Below are 18,077 nucleotides of genomic sequence, written 5' to 3' on the forward strand. Positions count from 1 at the left end.
CAAGCAATATTTTTATTGATAAAGCATCGCTTTCATTGACTTTCTTTTTGAATATTAATTACAGGAAGTTGTTTGCAGTCGTATTAGGGGAAAACATAAAGAAAAATCAAGGGCAGACACTATTAGGGGAAAGTTTAGAAATTTATCATTAATAATAATCACTTTCAAGAACATTAGCAATATTTTTTGTTTATGTAATGAAAAATATTTGTCAACACTCCAAAGTGAGCATTAGAAGCTGTACTAACTCTCCCTTTGAATAAAACGATCTTGAGAAGGTATAATTTTTAGATTCACTAATAATACTTGGCATTCTTAATGATGAATATTTGGCTTGAAACTTGTATGATGCGTACAAGTGTCCATAATTATATGCATATCCGCATCGCCACAAAGGAGAGGGTTTGAAATGCTATTTTACTTAAGAAAACATTTTACGTATTGCAAAATCTACAATCTATTTGATATTTTTATAAACTCATAATACTTAACCTACAAATCATCATGATTTTCACAGTATTTTTGTAAATTTATTTGCTATTGAGAAACCAACATTGATTTTTTTTCTGAAAATATTAAACTGTATTGCAAATGTGTGTAATGTCACAAGAAATGACTCCTTACTGATCTTACTCCATTACTTAGCTATGTATCCATAGATAGATATATTCAATCATGTACTTTTTGTAGCCACAAAAAAGTGAAACTTTAAATGCATTTATGGTTTCTGTCCATGGAAATCCCCATAGAACTTAATGAAAACAATCAGTAGATTTTATATCGCACAAAGATGACAATAGTAAGACTTAAGTTGGCTAACCTTTAAAGGTAAAAAAAAAAGTAATTGCAGCAAACCATTTTTCATGAGAAAGTCTTTAAAATCAAGATTAATTACCACCATATTATCATAGATCTAGATAAGGTACATTGAAATCAACTCAACTTTGTGTAATCTTAAATGAAAACCTATTATTCTGATGATCACTAATACAAAAAGGCATATGTGGGACAATGTATTGATATTGATTGAAAAAATACCCAACATTTTATGAAATTTTGTGCTTATTTTGCTCATTTCTCAGCAATTACATATATTTTCCAGAGCCAATTGTCATGCAATTTTATATTTATACATACAAACACTTGGGTAGTCATTTTATTGGATTCTGTTCAAACTCATTTTGAGATCGTGACCACAACTGGTATTTATCTTTAATTCTACATTTTTTTGTAATTTCTTTCATTCATTACTCATGAAAGTGAGGTTTTTGACCCCGTTTTGAGGGGAAGCATCTACTTCCTTTGGTGTGAATGCATTCTGATTTGATCTGAGTGTATACTACTCCTTTCTTAGAAATGTGGATTTTGGATCAGGATATTGAAACTTGCAGCATATATGTTCAATCACATTCAACATTCATTCAGCCCCAGCAATGTTTGTTATTGGAGACAAAATAAGGGTTTACTTTGTAAGGGTAGGAAAGATAACTTCCTTTTTTTTTACAAAAGAAAATTCCAATCATATTTTACTTTCTGATAATTGCATTATTGGCAGAGGCATTTTTCATATAGATGGCTTGGATTTTTAGTATTGCTGTGAATTATGTTTTGGCTACATGTTTGACTTTGTGTGACAAATTGAATAATGTAGAATTGAAGTATTAAGATGTGATCATGAATCAATTACCAATTAAGTGGTGGACTATGAAATGTGATAAATGATGACATTTTCTGTTTGTAGACCAGTGTTAAACATGTAGCCCTTTTTCACAGAACCCATCCCTAGTCAATCTTCTCTGATTACTATACAAATTGTTGTTATCGAATCATGCATTTACACTTAAAATGTTCCAGTGAAATGACCCAGGATGACAGAATAATTCACAACCAATACATGACTTCAGACTTCCTGTATGGTGCCACTATTTCTCTCATGGGCTTCGACCATTGCCTGAGATGAGGTCACGGCTCAATGTCATGATTGGCCCCCCTCAAAGTGCCAAACTAGCAGCCGATTTCCATGAAATTCTTGGAAATCGGTCTTAAAGGGAAAGTAGAGTAATGGTCTGGAGAACTGTGAAAGCGATTGAGTTGAAGTAATTGAATTTGTTGATTTTTTTCCCCAATAAAACGTTTGTGTTTTGTAATTGCCTCACACTTATGCACTTTATTCAAAATCAGACTACGCAAACTTAAAATGACAAAACGGGAATTTAAAAAAGGTAGGCATTTATAATAAAGAGAAATGACCATTTCCCCATTATGCGTTATACCCCATAATCAATGTGCTGGTGATTCTGAATGCCCAAGTTCCTATTGGAAACACGTCAAACAATCCTTCCGAAAGATTTTTAGAGATTGCCTTGTTCATTTTGCCAAAGAATATTTATTTATTTACGATGACACAAAACTGAAACATTTGCCCAAGTGGCAATTTATGAGATTTGTATACATTCTCTGTATCAAATTCCTATTTATATTGATTAATAGTGTTGGACAAGGGTGTATCGTGAAAATTAGTGAGATGATTATGGGTTAATTTTTAGTTTCAATCATCTTTTGTTATTAAGAGGGTTGCCATTGTAGTAAGAAGTCTGATCATGAAGCCATTAGTTTTAGCTGTCAGAAGTGATTTCCTCCCCCTGTTTTGAGGTGTCTAGGCTACAGCTCGAAGTAGGCTTACTTTGGGAAATTAAGCAGGGCAAGGCACAATACTTGTATTTCAAGTATACCTCTTTCATTTCAGAAGCGATAATGGGGTTTTTCCCTTCATATTTTTGAGATCTGACTTACTTAATTTAGACCAATTTTGCTTCTTTTAGGTTTAATTGACCCAATGTGAGAATCAGATGAAGAACGGATGCATTCTAACAAAATAATTTGTATCAATTTTAACTACCTGCTAGTATGCTACGTATGACTGTTTATAAAGTGCATATTCATAGGCATGATTGGTTCATGAAAGGCCATATGATCAGCATATTTTCTTGGAGGTTTGGACCAGTTGCTTTCGTCTTGAAACTTTGTTCTCTGCAAAAGTGAAAACTTTCTTCAACAAGATTCAAGCAAGCAAAGTAAGTACATATACCATCAATATCAAAGTCCCTTGTTTGTCCCCTTCCCAAGAGGCATGGTGATTTGCGGAGGAAGCGATGCCTTTTCAAGAAGGTGATTCCCCCCCTCCATCTCCAACAAAATGGCTGCTTGAGAATGTCCGACCCCAAATACAACTTGAATGAAGGAATTAATGTAAACACACCAGTTGGACAAATAAAGCTGTTGTTGATTTTCTCAAAATCGTTTGGGCCTGGACCCTCTTAGAAGGCTTCTTGAAAAGCTTAATCAAGCAAGTGTAGTAATACAAAGGACCAGAATTTCTGAAGTAAGTCTTATTGTCTGCATCGTGCGCCCTATAAAGCACTCCCCTCTCCCCCTCATCCACATGGACCATTATCCATTTTCGTTGAATGTCTCTCATTAAATGCCTTTTTGTTGAATGTCTCAATAGCCTCCTACTAAGGGACGTTAGTCAGGTGTGTGCGTATGCGCGACCGATTGGCCACCTTAAGTGGATCTGCCGTGGCAGGGAGAGGTCATTGGCGGTCAGCGGAACGCCGCTGTTTGATTCCCCGGCCGAGGTGATCCCGGGACCCCATGAATAACCATGGTTGGGAGCGTGTTGTCAGTTTGTGCAAGCCCGACTCCCATTTGTCGGATTGTTTGTACGGCTGTTAGGAATTTGAATCTCTTATTTCTCTCTTTACCCTCCTCCGTCCCTCTACCTCTCCTCTTTTTTCTGCTTGTGAAGCATTTGAGAGAAAAAAAACTGAAGTTATTCTGATAGCATGAGGCACTGGCTTGGGATATTATCTGAATTTCATCTCTGTAAATCTATTTCGTATAGTAATCACCCCTTTTTTCTGCTTTGTGGCATGAGAAGTAATGTTTAAATTATCATTACTTTCAGTTCTAAGTGAAGTATGGAATTCGCAATCAATGTCAATTTACCAATTAGGATTTAACCAATTAAGAATCATTATTCTTAAAAATGTTGTTTGAAGTTCATCTCTATAACCAAGGAGCTTGAAGCTCCTTGCTATAACTCCATTTCATATCTGCCAAGTGGTTGTACTATTAATAGGAATATATACCTATATTGGGGGGGGGGGAAGAAATTTTTCATTTTAACCTGTGTGTTCCTTTACATTTCAGTGAAATTCCAGGGAAATTTTTGAATAATTTGTTCCTATTTCTTGGCTGTCAGGCTTTGACCATTATGTATCATAATTATAAATAGTTCCCTTTTCTGTTGCGTAGCAGAGAAAGTAGTGTTTAAATTATCATTACTTTAATTTATTTTTAGCTAAGTATGGAATTAGCAGTTATTTTCACTATGCCAATGAAGAATATAACAATTAAGAATTGATATCCCGTTTTTGGTGACAGTGGTGTAAGAATGACTGAAGACATTTGTTACTATTTTATTTTCTTACAAATTTCCCCTACTTCATCATTTATTGCAAGGTCAAGACATGTTAAAATGACTCCCCTTATTAGCTTGTAAACTGCATGCTTTATGGAAGCCCTTGAAATAGGATTCAATTCAAATCAAGATTGGGTCTATTTATTACACCCGATTATGTTTAAGTCCTCTCTATATATATTTGCAAATCAAATTAAAGTATATTGCTCAGCATTCAATTTCTTGGTATTGATTTTGCATTTGATCATGTTTTCTCCATGCAATAACATCTCAATCTCAACCACTGAGCCCGAACTGGAACACAGAAGTGATATCGTCCTGTCAATTTTATTGTTATTTCAAATCTCCATGAATTCAATATTCCCAATCGATATCGGCAGTAAATTTGGCACCGTCCTCGCTCCTGTCTCTCGGCGCGAACATGCAAACAAAGATGCACCTAAGATTTGTTGATACCTGTTGGACAGGGGTTTTGTTCTCCCCAATCAATACCTCACACAAAACCCGTAAGTTCAAAGTGGTCCCTACACTGTCAACAGGTTTGCAGGCATTGGAGCGTTTCTAAAGAAGAATGAAGATGAGTTTCCATTGTTTCTTCTTGACTCAAGGTGATTACTGAAGTCTATCCCTCACACCTGCGTGGTTTCCCAGCCGACACAATGGCATGCCCTAAGATAGATCTCCAATCCTTCGGGTCCAGGAGACCCAACAATAGACTTCTCATTAATATTGGCTTAATGCTTTGGTCTGATCAGGAAGGTTGTGTAACTGAATTATAATCATGTACACTACTTAATAGTTTTTGGTAGAAGTGCTTGAAGAACTAGTTGGATCTTCAGTATGATGCAGGAAATTTAAACTAATCATTGGAGTTTGATTTATTTTTTATTCATTTCTATTTATACATGTAGTAGGCCTACTGAATTGAATAATTGCAACTTTTGTACCTACCATACTTATGCAAGACTGAGAAATTCCAAGTCAGATATTCTGGCTGGAATTTATATTTTTTCTTTGTAAAATGCATCAATGCATTGTACTTGAAAGTAAGAATGTTTTCTTAGTATTTCCATGAATAGGGCCTGTATGTAAATTTTATAAAAATATTTTTCATGATGCGTAACTATCTCTAAATATAAAGTAAGTGGTATATATGACTTATACCATGAAGATATTAATTTAGAAAAGGCTTGCGGTTTATATAGATAATGCTGTCTTAATGTATAATCTCATATTCCAAAGCCTAAACCATGAATGTGAGACTTATTTTCTATCTTCTCTACTTGAAGTATTGCAACAATCTACATGTCGGTCTCTGATAACATGACTTTCGTATGCTTTTCTTTCTGAGCACATATTGGTCCTTTCCTAGATGCTTGGGACATGCCAAGAAATACTAGCAACATGTGTTTCTAGGGATTGCCTGAGGTAGGCTTGGGAAGGAATAGATAGAAGTATGCCAACATTTTGGTCAAAGAGGTCACGGTATAATTTATATACCGGAGACTGATATTGGAACATACCATATCATTCAACATCCTTAATCCTGAATTATGCAGCATGTGAGGGCTGTTCTGTTTCAGTCGTATGATTTCACCGGTTAACCCTTGATTTCCCTGTTCATGCATCAAAACTTGTACCTTTTTCTAGTTGTGACACCCCACAGGTGGAAGGGTGAAAGTGTCTGCAGTTGTCTCTGCTACATTTGTTCTTCCTAATCTGTCCCTGGAGTAGCCTTCAAACCATTTTTCTTCAGACCATGTTTGATCCAGTTACAGCTTGCTGGCTGTCTCTGTGCGAGCCGCGGCCGGTGTATCTGCTGCGTGGTTGCCAGGGGTAACCAGATCTACTGGCGCTGGGAAAATCCCCTGACTCATGAAGAGGAACAAAGGCAACGTGCCTGAACCCTTCTTAACTTGTCATATCTTTTTAAACCAAATGATCTTCTTTTGGTGTATTTGTTTAAGGGAAATGCTTTTGAGATTTGTTGAGAAAGCTGACAAACCAGTTCCTTTAAACCCCATTGTGGTTTGGTTACTAGAGCAATTATTGTCAGTGTCAATTGCTCTTGATTGGGATCTGTGGAGAGACCTGTTTACAGGGATCATGACTTTTCATACCATATCTACAATGTTCACTTTAGATCATGGCACCGTGCCATACCATATAGTTGCAGAAGACATCATTTATCACATGTGTGAATACTTCTTCAAATGGATATACTTAATTATATCTTCAAATAGGATTATGAATAGATTTTGAAAAAAACAAAACAAGGGGAGATAGTGGTAAAGGTAATGGATCACAGTAGAATTTTCAAAGAAAGTGTTGTATGCATTGTGCTAAAAGAGAAATCAAGTAGACGCTTAGAGCAAAATCAGAGGATACAGATTATACTTGTAAAGGAAACTCCAATAAGAAATATCACTTGTGTCCAGGCATGTTTCATTGGTGCAGAGTGGAGCCCAGGCTCATGCCAAATAGAATGTAATCAATCGTCAAGGAAGATGTCACCAATCTCTCCCTCGCCCTGCCAAAACGGATCTCTTTTCCTGCCAGATGAACTTGCCAGCACAGTCTTATTGATTTTCCTTTAAGTCCACTCGGTAGAGCGAGCATTTGGACACCCACAAAATGCCGATAATGGTCAGATCATTGAGAGGCAAGGTGCCGCAAAGCTAGATTTGTGGTCAGTCCGCTCAGGTAGTTTGCTCCACGTGCCACCACGACAGGAGTTGTTTAGACATATATAGAAGACCACATTGTTGGTATTTGAGGGATAGGTGGTGAAAGTGGGAGGGGACGTTTCTGCCTATATGCTAACTCTCTCCAGAGTGTGGCGTAGACACAGCAAGGACAGACACACTGCAGAGATATCATCTCTGGTTGAGAGCAAGGTAGCAAACCTCAAGTTCAGTACAACTAGCTACTTGTGTTGTAGGCCTACCAGTTGAATACCGGGAGATTGGTTCTTCTGGCACCAAACTCCTAAAAAGACATGATAATGCCACCATTCTAGGCATTGCTGATATCACAAAGCAGTCATTAGTTTATCTGAAATATAGACATAATGACCATCAAATGCAGTAAATTGTTATTGGTAATAGAGCTGAAAGGGTCAGAAGTTCTCATGGATAAGTCCCTTTTCCCTCTGGTCTGATCATGGATCCCTCTAGTAGGATCCATGGTCTGGAGAGTGTTTCATGAAAGGACTTGTCAGACGTTTTATCCGACAAGTCCCATTTTATCCGATAGTTACCATAGGAACAGTGCCTCTAAGCCAATCAAAATCATGGAAAGATGTCAGATCTGACAACTTGTCAGATGAAAATATTGATGAAATGCTATCGAGCCCAGCCTGAGGAAAGGTGTGAAACCAGTATACAGGTGTTTGATATAAAGCAATCATTCTTAATCATCAAGGAACATGATCGCTTTGGAAGACGATGGAAGACAAATAGAAATTGGTCAGTGGTTCATTCAACTAGTCCCACACTCTGCTGTAAGTGCTACCAGTAGGCATGTATTATTCATATGTCATCCAGCTACCACTGCTGGTGTAAGTTGCCAGGAAATCTAATAGATACATAGTACCTTAATCCCTCTGCACTTCTTAGGCAAGATTAGCCTAATCTCCTGTGGTATCTAATGGATTCTTTGGCAAGGATAAGGAGGCTTAGAGGATTAGCCTAGCGTGCCAATGAGGATTTTCAAGTTAAATTTGATATTTTTGTACTACTTCATATTGTATTTGAGAGTATTGAGCGAATTGTATATGATCCGGTTGGTTTGGGGTGGGATATTGAGAACTAGTGGAAGTCTGGTACTGTGTCAGTATCTTTGGTCAGAAGCGCTGTATCATTGGCATTGGTTTCATGTGTAGGCCTACCATAGCTTCATCAACAATGAACTTCAAAAGAACGAACAGGAGAGCAATCTTTATGAAGTTTTATATAGGAAGGAGCCATTGATTTTTTTTTAAATGCATCAATGGGAAAACAGAATGCTTCTTAATTGTTCAGAAAATAAAGTTTTTAGGTTTACAGCATTATTCTTGATTATATTATGTTTTACCATACAGAAAAGATAACGTTAGTATCAATGTATTGTGACAATACATTGATACTATTTATCTTTTCTGAAGAGAGACGATAATAATCCATATGCTCTCATGTATCTCAGAGGACATGTGCAGGCTGAATTGTAGTATTATTAATGTTGTCATTCACTGAATTGTAGTATTATTAATGTTGTCATTCATATCTAGGAATTCACCTCCTAAAACAATATATATTACAGAAATTTGCATGATCAAAGAGAATGGTTTGTGGTACATGAATTTGTTTCCCCTTGATTTTTGAAATTTAGAAATTTGAATCCTTATGCAAAGGAATGATTGACATTCTCATTGATCAATAGTGGATAACTTTCTAGCTCAAAGAGAGGGGGTGGGTAGGGTAAGGGAGGGGGGGGGCTTGAAAAGGGGGTAAAACTGAGGAATCTGTACTCCCATTAGCAGGTTGTTGCACTAGATGGCAAAGCACTAATCTCCTTGCCAAATATTTTCTCTGCTCGAAATAACCCCCTTGTTGGCTCAATTTGGCTTGGACATTCTGTCAGCAATCACAGATATCTATCACCCATTCAAAAAGATCAAGTTTATAGAGCTTAATAGGGTGATAGCAGACAAATTAGAACTTTTATTGTTGTAGTTGCTTTGCTTGAACTCGACAAGGAGTAGCAGTCCCCTATTCAACAATGATTTGAATCGCAGATGAGGGATAGATGTGAGTTATAACACGTATTCAGGAACTATTTCCACCCCTCTACATATCCGCTTGAGATTGGTGTTGTATAATGTAGACGAAATGACCATCAAACATTTTAAATACTGGCTGGAGTCCAAATGACACCTTACCTATGTCATGATGTTTATCTCTATCGGAATTTCCATGTTATGTTGTTTACCATGGAGACACATGTATATTTCTTGAACAGAAGCATGCAATCTTTCATGTGTAAAACCAATACAAGTTGGAGGAAAGATTGTAAAGTAAACAGTGGTATATCTTGGATTGCTGCCAATATTATGAGGATGTTTAGATTTCTTTTCAATCTGTTTCATTTCATCAACTGCATTTTGTGCAGTCGAAGTTATTGCAAAACTATCATACAGTTGCTGTGTTTATGAACTAAATGTTCCATCATCTCTATCTCTCTCTATATATATCTTATCTTTAAAACTTGTTTCCAAATTGTCTCACCAATCCTACATCTTCCAATTACTTAAGGTATTTCAGGTTTCATTACACTCTGTTGTAATTCACGTGGGGCGTACTGTTGTAACCTCCGTGGCATGTACTATATATAACCCCATAGTCTTACTACGCACCCATACACTACGGAGTACCTACCCTTACAGAGTGCAGAATTCTTTGAAAAGGGAAGTTTGCTTTAGAGTTTCAATCACAAATCCAAACACCAAGGTCCATCTCAGAATCAACAGAAGCCAAAGGTGGGCTGCAGTTTTAGAGCAGCCACCCTTCAACCTACTTCAAGAAATAGATTACTTTGTAGATTGATTGGTGAGATAAGATTGGGGATGGGATATTGATGAGGAGTCTTACTTTGTTTGAACTTTGTTGGAAGGATAACATTGGGTGTAAACAATCCCTTTGATGCATTTTTTTATGAATGGGGTTGACTTAAAGTTAAACTGATAATCTTGTAGCCTATTCAAGGTGTATGGATTTTCAGAATGAGACCTTATTTAAATCATTTGAGGCTTCACCCTAGCTTCACCTTACCCCCCCCCCCTTCCGATATCCCTACAATTTGCATCCCTTCAGAATTTGCTGCTAAAAATTTTTTTTGCAAAACAGAAAGCATTCAAGATTTTCGGTTACATTTCTGAAACTACTATTTACCAGCAATTAATCCTCTACATGTGAATGAAAATTGCTGGATAATACTGGAGGACCTAATTTCTTTTTTGGCTCACAGAAGCAACAAAACATTGACTACATTGCAAAAACATTTAGTGAACAAGTAAAAATGCAATAGTCGATGATACATTTTCTTCATGATATATATTGTTTAAAATAATGAACAGGTAAAAAATATATGAGTTAATGGTATATTTTACTTAATGATATGTATATATGTTTAATGTTTTATGATAATTTGTTATGAATCTTTACAGGACCGAAACCCAAGGACCAGGAGTCCCGTTTGATGCCCCCTCCCATCATCAACACCGGCCACACCCATCCCTTTGGTGAGATCAGCCCCCATCATCCAAACCACCATATTGGAAGACAGCAGTCCTTCCAGAACCAGAGCCGTATGCCTAGGTCTTACCCTCTTAGTCCAACTTCGGGATCGTATGGTAGGTTATCAAGTTTCCTAGGGTTATCTTTAAGGGAGATGTACATTGCAGTCAAGGTCGGCCTCAAGACCACATTTTTGCCAGCATTGACTGTGGCTGCAGGACATGTACAAACTGTATAGGAGGGGGTTTCCAACAGTTCTATAATACAGCGCAAAATTGAGAAACCAATATCTTTATAAGGGCACAACTCATATGCAATGCCAATGAGAGGGACGTAAAAGGGCACCCACGGCCATGACCCAAGCTATTCTTGGATTAACTGAAGGACTACTGAACCCATGCCTTATGCAGACTTTGTAGATGAAGTGTGTACCAAATTTTTTCCCTAACGTTGAGAAATTATTAATAATGATGAATGCAAGCATGTTCACACTGTAAAAACTGTGGTGTTAAAACTGATACCAATTGGTGTTAATAGAAGACCACACCCTGAGGTGTTAAAATAACACCCTAGCGATTGAACATAACACCAAAGAGTGTAAATGTAACAACCATAGGTGTTGTAATAACACCTATAGGTGTAAAACTAACACCACCAATTTAACACCAGTGTAAAAGAACTGGTGTGGTCCTCTATGTACACCGGTTAACACCACAGTTTTTGCTGTGCATAATTGAACCTTTTTAATTTTACATCTGCATAATTATGTCTATTTAATACATAAAAAAAAAATGCATAAATCATGATTTCAGACGCCATGCTATTGGTTTTCAGAGGAACATGCGTGTTAAATTGTAAATAACACCAGTGTTAAAGAGTGTTGAAGTAGCAACCAAAGGTGTTGTAAGAACATGCATAGATGTTGAACTTAACACCAATATGTAACACTGGTGTAAAATGTTGGGTGCTGTCCTCAATGTCAGCACCCAAGTTTTTGCTGTGTATATAAACTATTCATCATATGCAACGGGTTAAAATATTCATCCATTCCGAGCTGGAGGCTTTTAACTGCTTTTAACCCTTGACTACTGAATTTTCACATTCTAATAGGTTCAGTATAGAGTCCACCATGTTGCCAATGACTTGAAACTCTTTCCTATCTTCGCACAGTTAAAAATTCCCCTTGTAGATACCTTCATTTCAGTTTAGAATAGAACTGATTTATTAACTCTCAGATAATTTCATAAATCAAAAATAGTTCAGAACTAAATATTTTGGTCTTGGGGCAGTATAAGATAACTTTTTTTTATTATGACTGAATCCATCAACACATCATTTGAAAATATCTGGGGGAAAACACCCCTGAACAAAATAATGTAGTGTTTTCAAAGAGAATTTCATTTTCATTTTTCTAGTTATCATTGACAGACATAAGTAAAATAATGATAATAATGCCATGGGTCATGTTAATTATTAGTCTTGTGATGTTCTGTATGAACGGAACTGGACACATGATCTGTAAAGCGATCATCAATGTTGGAAACTGAAAAACATTTAAAATATTAATCTACTGTATTCATTATCTCCATATGCAAATTTTGGATACTGGATGATCTACTTGATGTGGATTCATTATGTGCGTTTTATATATAGTAGGGTGTTAGAAAAGAGGTCTCTGGTTTGAGATTTAACGGAGGAATGGGGGAAAATGTGAACACCAACTGAAAGTGAGGGTATACCATGGGAGTGCTTAGCTTGGAGCACTTTTTAGGAGGAGGACGAAGAGGATGAGAGAGAAAGAGATGAAAAGAGAGAAAGAGGGAGACAGAGGAAGAGATAGATGGAAAGAGAAGGAAAGAGGGGGAGAGAGATGGAGGATATGGAAGGGGGGAAATGTTAGTGCACTAACATGAATCCGTACTCATGTGCTGATTATGCAGAGGAAGGTCCCGGCAAAGATGAACGCACGGTCATTGACACTCGAGGGGGGAATGCACACGGATTGCGATGCGTTTGCTTCGATTTTTTTCTTTCTTTTACAAGAAAAATCTTATTTTTGGCTCATGTTTTCTGGAGAAAGGAGAAGTGAAGGACCAGTGACCATGTCTTTGAAGGATGGAAGTATGATTTTTTTTGTAATGGATCCTTTGTTTTTGTTTTGATATGATGATGAAGGAATATGTAATAAAGACTAGGTGGGTGCGAAGTAACGCTCAGATGCTCGGATTGGGGACACTCGCGCTTGAGTTTCACTCGCATAAAAAGTGCAGACAAAATCAAAGAAGTTGAAGTTGTAGATTGGTATGATGTTATGGAGAGGGATACATTAATGTGATTAGATAAGGGGAGAGATAAAGAGGATAGATTGTGAGGATACATGATGCTCACTAGATCTATACACAGGGATGGTTTATGTGATGAAGGCAGCTTTAGAAGGGCAGTAAAAAAGAATGGGAACTGGTGAGTCATTTTCGGAGCTCTTCATGATGTATTTCTTGAAACTAGAAAATAATGTTAAAGTACTTGTAGTTTTCATTAGTTATTTCCTCCGATGATCAAGAGAGGTACTTGAGGCTTCTGTTTTGAGATCAAGTAAATTTTATTGCAAGTAAGTAGGCCGTTTGCTTTGGGTGGCTTTATCACAGTACACCTGGTGGTTTTCACGAAATCTAAGAAAATAACATTTGAGACACCTTGGTCTTTTAAGTTGTGGTCTTTCCTAAACTAAAGGTAGACGCAAGAATATCACTCTGAAAACACAACAACAATGAGACGAAATATGATTAAGAATGGATTTCACATGGATGAAGATGGACGGAGTATAGCGAGATATTGCGAAGCCATTGTTTCTCTTGTCTATTGCCGAAAGCAAAAATCAATTTGACTGTGGAACATAAGCGCTGAAGCCAGGCACAGTCCTGCCTTTGATTAGTCCCCAAGAATCTACTGTCTGTGGTCGCCAAATTTCATTTTGTTTTGATTTTTCCACACCACCATCCTTTCTTCGATCAATCGTTGGACTTTGAACCAATTACACAAGACAATGCCGTGCTGTTGTCTCCACGGTTTCCAATGACAATGTTTCCATTTCATCTGTTTTTCTTTTCCGGCTCTTTTCTTTCCCGATCGAGCCGGTATTCGATTCCTTTCCGCTCAAACATCCTATCGGCTGGGTGTTTTTCTTCGCTGGAACAGATGCAGAAATTGAGAAGAACATGAGACTCGTTCAACGCAGTGGCGGTGGCTTTAATGCAACTAAATGTCAACGCTGTCTGCTACACGTGTGGAGGTGGTGCTGATATCGTTACAAAGCTGCGACCCACTTCTTTCTCAATTCCCTTCTGGAGTACATATCCCCTGGATCCTTTAGTATTTAGTTTTAAGGGGTTTCACAGGAAAGAGATTTTGTCTAGATATTTCTACTGATGCTATACTAACACCCTTAATGTAAATATAATATCAAAGAATAGTATTTTTAAATAATAAGCTGGGCTTTGATACTCAATTCCTGGAACTAGATTATTTTACTATTAACAGTGCACATATCTCTTACCCTTAAATAGATTTTACTTTTGATGCAATATTTCACTTCAATCACCCCATTCCCAGTTCCATTAATAGTGCATATTTTTTTCCGGAAATATTTCCTGTTTGAAATATTACTTCTAAGGTTATAGAAAGAAAAAAAAGGGAAAATTAATTTTCTGACATTTAAGGATACTCCGCAATGGTTCTAGGAGATTTTTATTAATCCATTCCTTGTATAAACTTTAAAATACCTTCTAGTGAATATGAAGGAATGGAAAAATCAAGTGGTCAGTCAGTCAATACTAGAGGCACTATATTGCTCATTTTCAAAGTAATTTATAAAGACATAATTTTCATGAGGTGGGTTAAGGGTTGAGGATGAGTTTAAACAGCTTTGCATAAATAACATCTTAGGAGATGACAAAACAAACTAGGTTACTCATCCTTGAAATGATCAGGGGAATATCATTTCTTAGCTATATTCCTTGGCCACGCCCATTGTGAAACCTATTTTTGCACCTGATAATTTTGGCACCCTTCCTCATAAGAAAGCATAAAAAGTGGGTTAGGAGCTGTCAGGGAGAGTTAAGTCTTTTTGGTTCAAGATAAGGTTACATATGTCGGGTATGTAACCACACTATGACTGGTCACTAGGCGGAGGCAGAGGGGATCGTAAAGGCAGGAGTTCAGACCGTTTAATTGATTGGCAAATGTCCAGGAAATTCAAGTAGTAGTATGTGCTCGCTACTGTTTTTGAACTTGGCATGTTTTCAGGATAGAGTATTTATAATAAAGACTTACAGGTTCATGTCCTTTCAGCTCTGCCCCTTTAAATTGCTTTTTAAGATTTTTCTTTTTGTTGGTTGAATAATGTATGATAATGCATCTCTGAAGTCTTAAGGAAGATTGCGGTGGAGGAATACCCTGAAACTTATTTATTTTCATCGAAAGTCAGTCAGAGGGGATGCAATCACTTTCATGTGTGTTATCAAGTGACATTTCTGTGAGACATCCGTTGAAAGATGACACCTTCCTTTCCGATGTGAATTTGAGCCCTGATTAGCATCCTCCATGATAAACGACATGTCCAACTCAAGGAACCCATCGCATGGGGACTGAGAAAAAATATGGCCATGTCCACCCCCTCCATCGCATCTACATTTTCATGAGTCCCCTGCTTCTCCTTCTAATGGCCGAAGCTGTATCCCATGACGCTCTTGGCATAAATCACTCGAGGTTGCTGTGTACCCCCCTCTCCCTCCATCCAGTCACCGATATGAATCCCCCAGTTGTACAAAAGCCGCCCCTGTCCATTTAGGCATTGAGGACCGGGTTCACATGATCACATGAGAGCCGTACATCTTCCAGTGAGTGCGAGGGCACCGGAGCGTACCGTCTCCGCAGGCCAATTTGCCGGGCGCTTGCCTACCCTTTGCCCCTACCCTCGGAGTGGCAACAAGCGGGTAATTTCTTGTTCTTTTGTTGGTCCGCGTGGCTCCCGTTCGTCGCGGCTGAGGAGGCAGAGAGGAGATTGGCCCCAAACCCTCTCGTTTTCCAGCGAGCACCCTCCGCTGTTTCTTTCGCCTCATTGCACAGTAACATACACCCCAGTATTACCCCTCCACCTTCCCTCGCACCCTCACCTCTCTCCCCATATAAAGCAACCGGAAATCGGCCTCTGTAGGTCCCTTCTTTCACACAAAATTTTCATAATTAATGAAGCTTCCAGGGACATTCTCATTGTGTTTGCCGTTTGGTGCGAATAGAGGTCCTTTTTTTTTCCTAATTCATAATTGTGATTATTTTCATTGATACCATTTCACTGCCAGACTCTTTTTTTCCCCTCTCAGACATCTGGAGCACAATTTCTATCACTATTAGAGGGGGGAGGGGAGGGGGACAAATATAATTGCTCACATGGCAGGATGCATTTTACAATTACGGACAGGATATATTCATCATTCTTAGACCAGTGTAAAGAATGGCAGGTCGGAATGGTTATTGAATGAACTTTTTTTTTTTACTTCTGATTAATAGACTCAATCACCTATTGTGTCATTATTGAAGTGCACTTTTTGTGTCATTTCCTGTTTATGGATTTTAAACCCTTTTTACCCACATAAAACTATTGTGCTCTGAATATCAAAATGTCTTGGAAACATGATAGATTGCCATTTTTAAAGACTGTTTTTGCTTCATTTTCAGATCAATAACATTACAATAAGCGGTCACATCCAGCCCGTAACCTATTTCCTTTGTTTTTGACTTGCAGACTTCCTCTCTTCCAAGATTTCAATGAACATGTCGTGACAGAACTCCGAAGTAGATTTACCCATATAAATGCTTGTTTTGGGTACAAATCCAACATGAAAACATTTCAATATGCAAAGAAAACATATTAATCTGGGTCTTCATCATCCTCTGCATCTTCCTGTTTGTTATTGCATTGATTTATCATTTGTACAGTCAAATGTTGAAGGTCTGGGCTTTGAAAATCAGCCAGGCTCACAGGAAAGGGAGTTAACATTATTTGTCGAAGAAAGGATGTCAAATTCAATTCATTAGTATGATAATCATGATGATTATATGATGAGGTATGATTGCAAGAGAGGATGCTGCCCTTTCAATGGTAGAAGGGTGCTATATCAATATTTCAATACAGGGTTAATGTCCTTGTGAATATGAAAGTGATAATGTTGTGATATGGAGAACTAGGGCCCTGTGACCTGCAACATAGTGATTGAGCATGAGGGCTGATTCTGTGATAGATAGCATTGCTTACTGTGTATGATTGATCACAAAAATCAACCCCAACATCATTCACTAAGTTTCATGTAACCGGGATCAGCTCAGCCTTCTTTCGCTCTCAATTAAAACAAAATCATCGCCGGCTTCAGACTTCAAACGTATCTCCAGAAAGTGCATTCTATATATTTCCATGCAAAATCTTAACTGTTTCAAGCACTTTCTCATGTTATCTGATGATTGCACTTTTTTTAAAGTGCAAAATACTTTGATTTCATCTTTCTCTGATTCCTTCTCTCGATGCAAGTACATGCTTGGTATTATTATAGTACATTGACTCGACTCCTGCCTTTTTACTTTCTAGAAGCAAGCAGCAATTAAAGAACGTTCACCATGGAAAGGCAATGAAGCGTGGTGCTAAAGCCAGTGATATGTTCAGTTCAACTCTATATCATATAATCATCTGTTCAGAAGCACAAGGCCGTTAATTGTCTGTTAGAGTATATGATTTAATGCCTTTCTTGCTCCGAAAGAGACGATATGATTAATGGCACTTCTTTCATTGATTATAAGCAACACTTTACATTAGTGTTCTATGTGTATGCCTTTGGTGTGTAGTTGACTTGTTGAGGAGGAACACATCATTTCACCATGTTATATCATTACGAGTATTTAAGTCACTTGTACTTTTATCAGTAGCCTTGTTTAACCTCTCTGTAAGTTATCACATTTCATTAGCCTAATTATAAAGAAATGCCATTAAATTTAACGACGGTTATGTTTGTTTTGTTGACAATTCTTAGGATGTATTAAAATTAGATTAAGTATTGACACGCAATGTAGATTTTCAACTTGTGGTTGATTAATTGTAAGTTTTGCTCTTTATTTTGGTTAATTTTACTTTGGAAATGCACTTGAATTCACGGGATGTTATAAAGGTGATATAAGCTGTTTACATATTTTTTATTATTATGCAAAATGCATGATCTTTGAAGAGCATTTTTATTTAACTGGGGTGATAGTAACGTGATATTTGATTTGTGAAGTCA

General features: G+C 37.4%; 1 protein-coding gene across 1 annotated transcript in view; it reads left to right on the forward strand.

The window, feature by feature from the left end:
* LOC121414003 (runt-related transcription factor 1-like) overlaps nt 1-18,077 on the forward strand; it is a 55,246-nt gene that overhangs the window by 21,753 nt on the left and 15,416 nt on the right. Inside the window, exon 3 of the mRNA XM_041607038.1 lies at nt 10,686-10,871. Within this exon, the coding sequence (XP_041462972.1) occupies nt 10,686-10,871 (186 nt within the window). The remainder of the gene's footprint in view (nt 1-10,685; nt 10,872-18,077) is intronic.

The sequence above is a fragment of the Lytechinus variegatus genome, chromosome 4 (assembly GCF_018143015.1).
Source record: "Lytechinus variegatus isolate NC3 chromosome 4, Lvar_3.0, whole genome shotgun sequence".
NCBI classification, from domain to species: Eukaryota; Metazoa; Echinodermata; class Echinoidea; order Temnopleuroida; family Toxopneustidae; genus Lytechinus; species Lytechinus variegatus.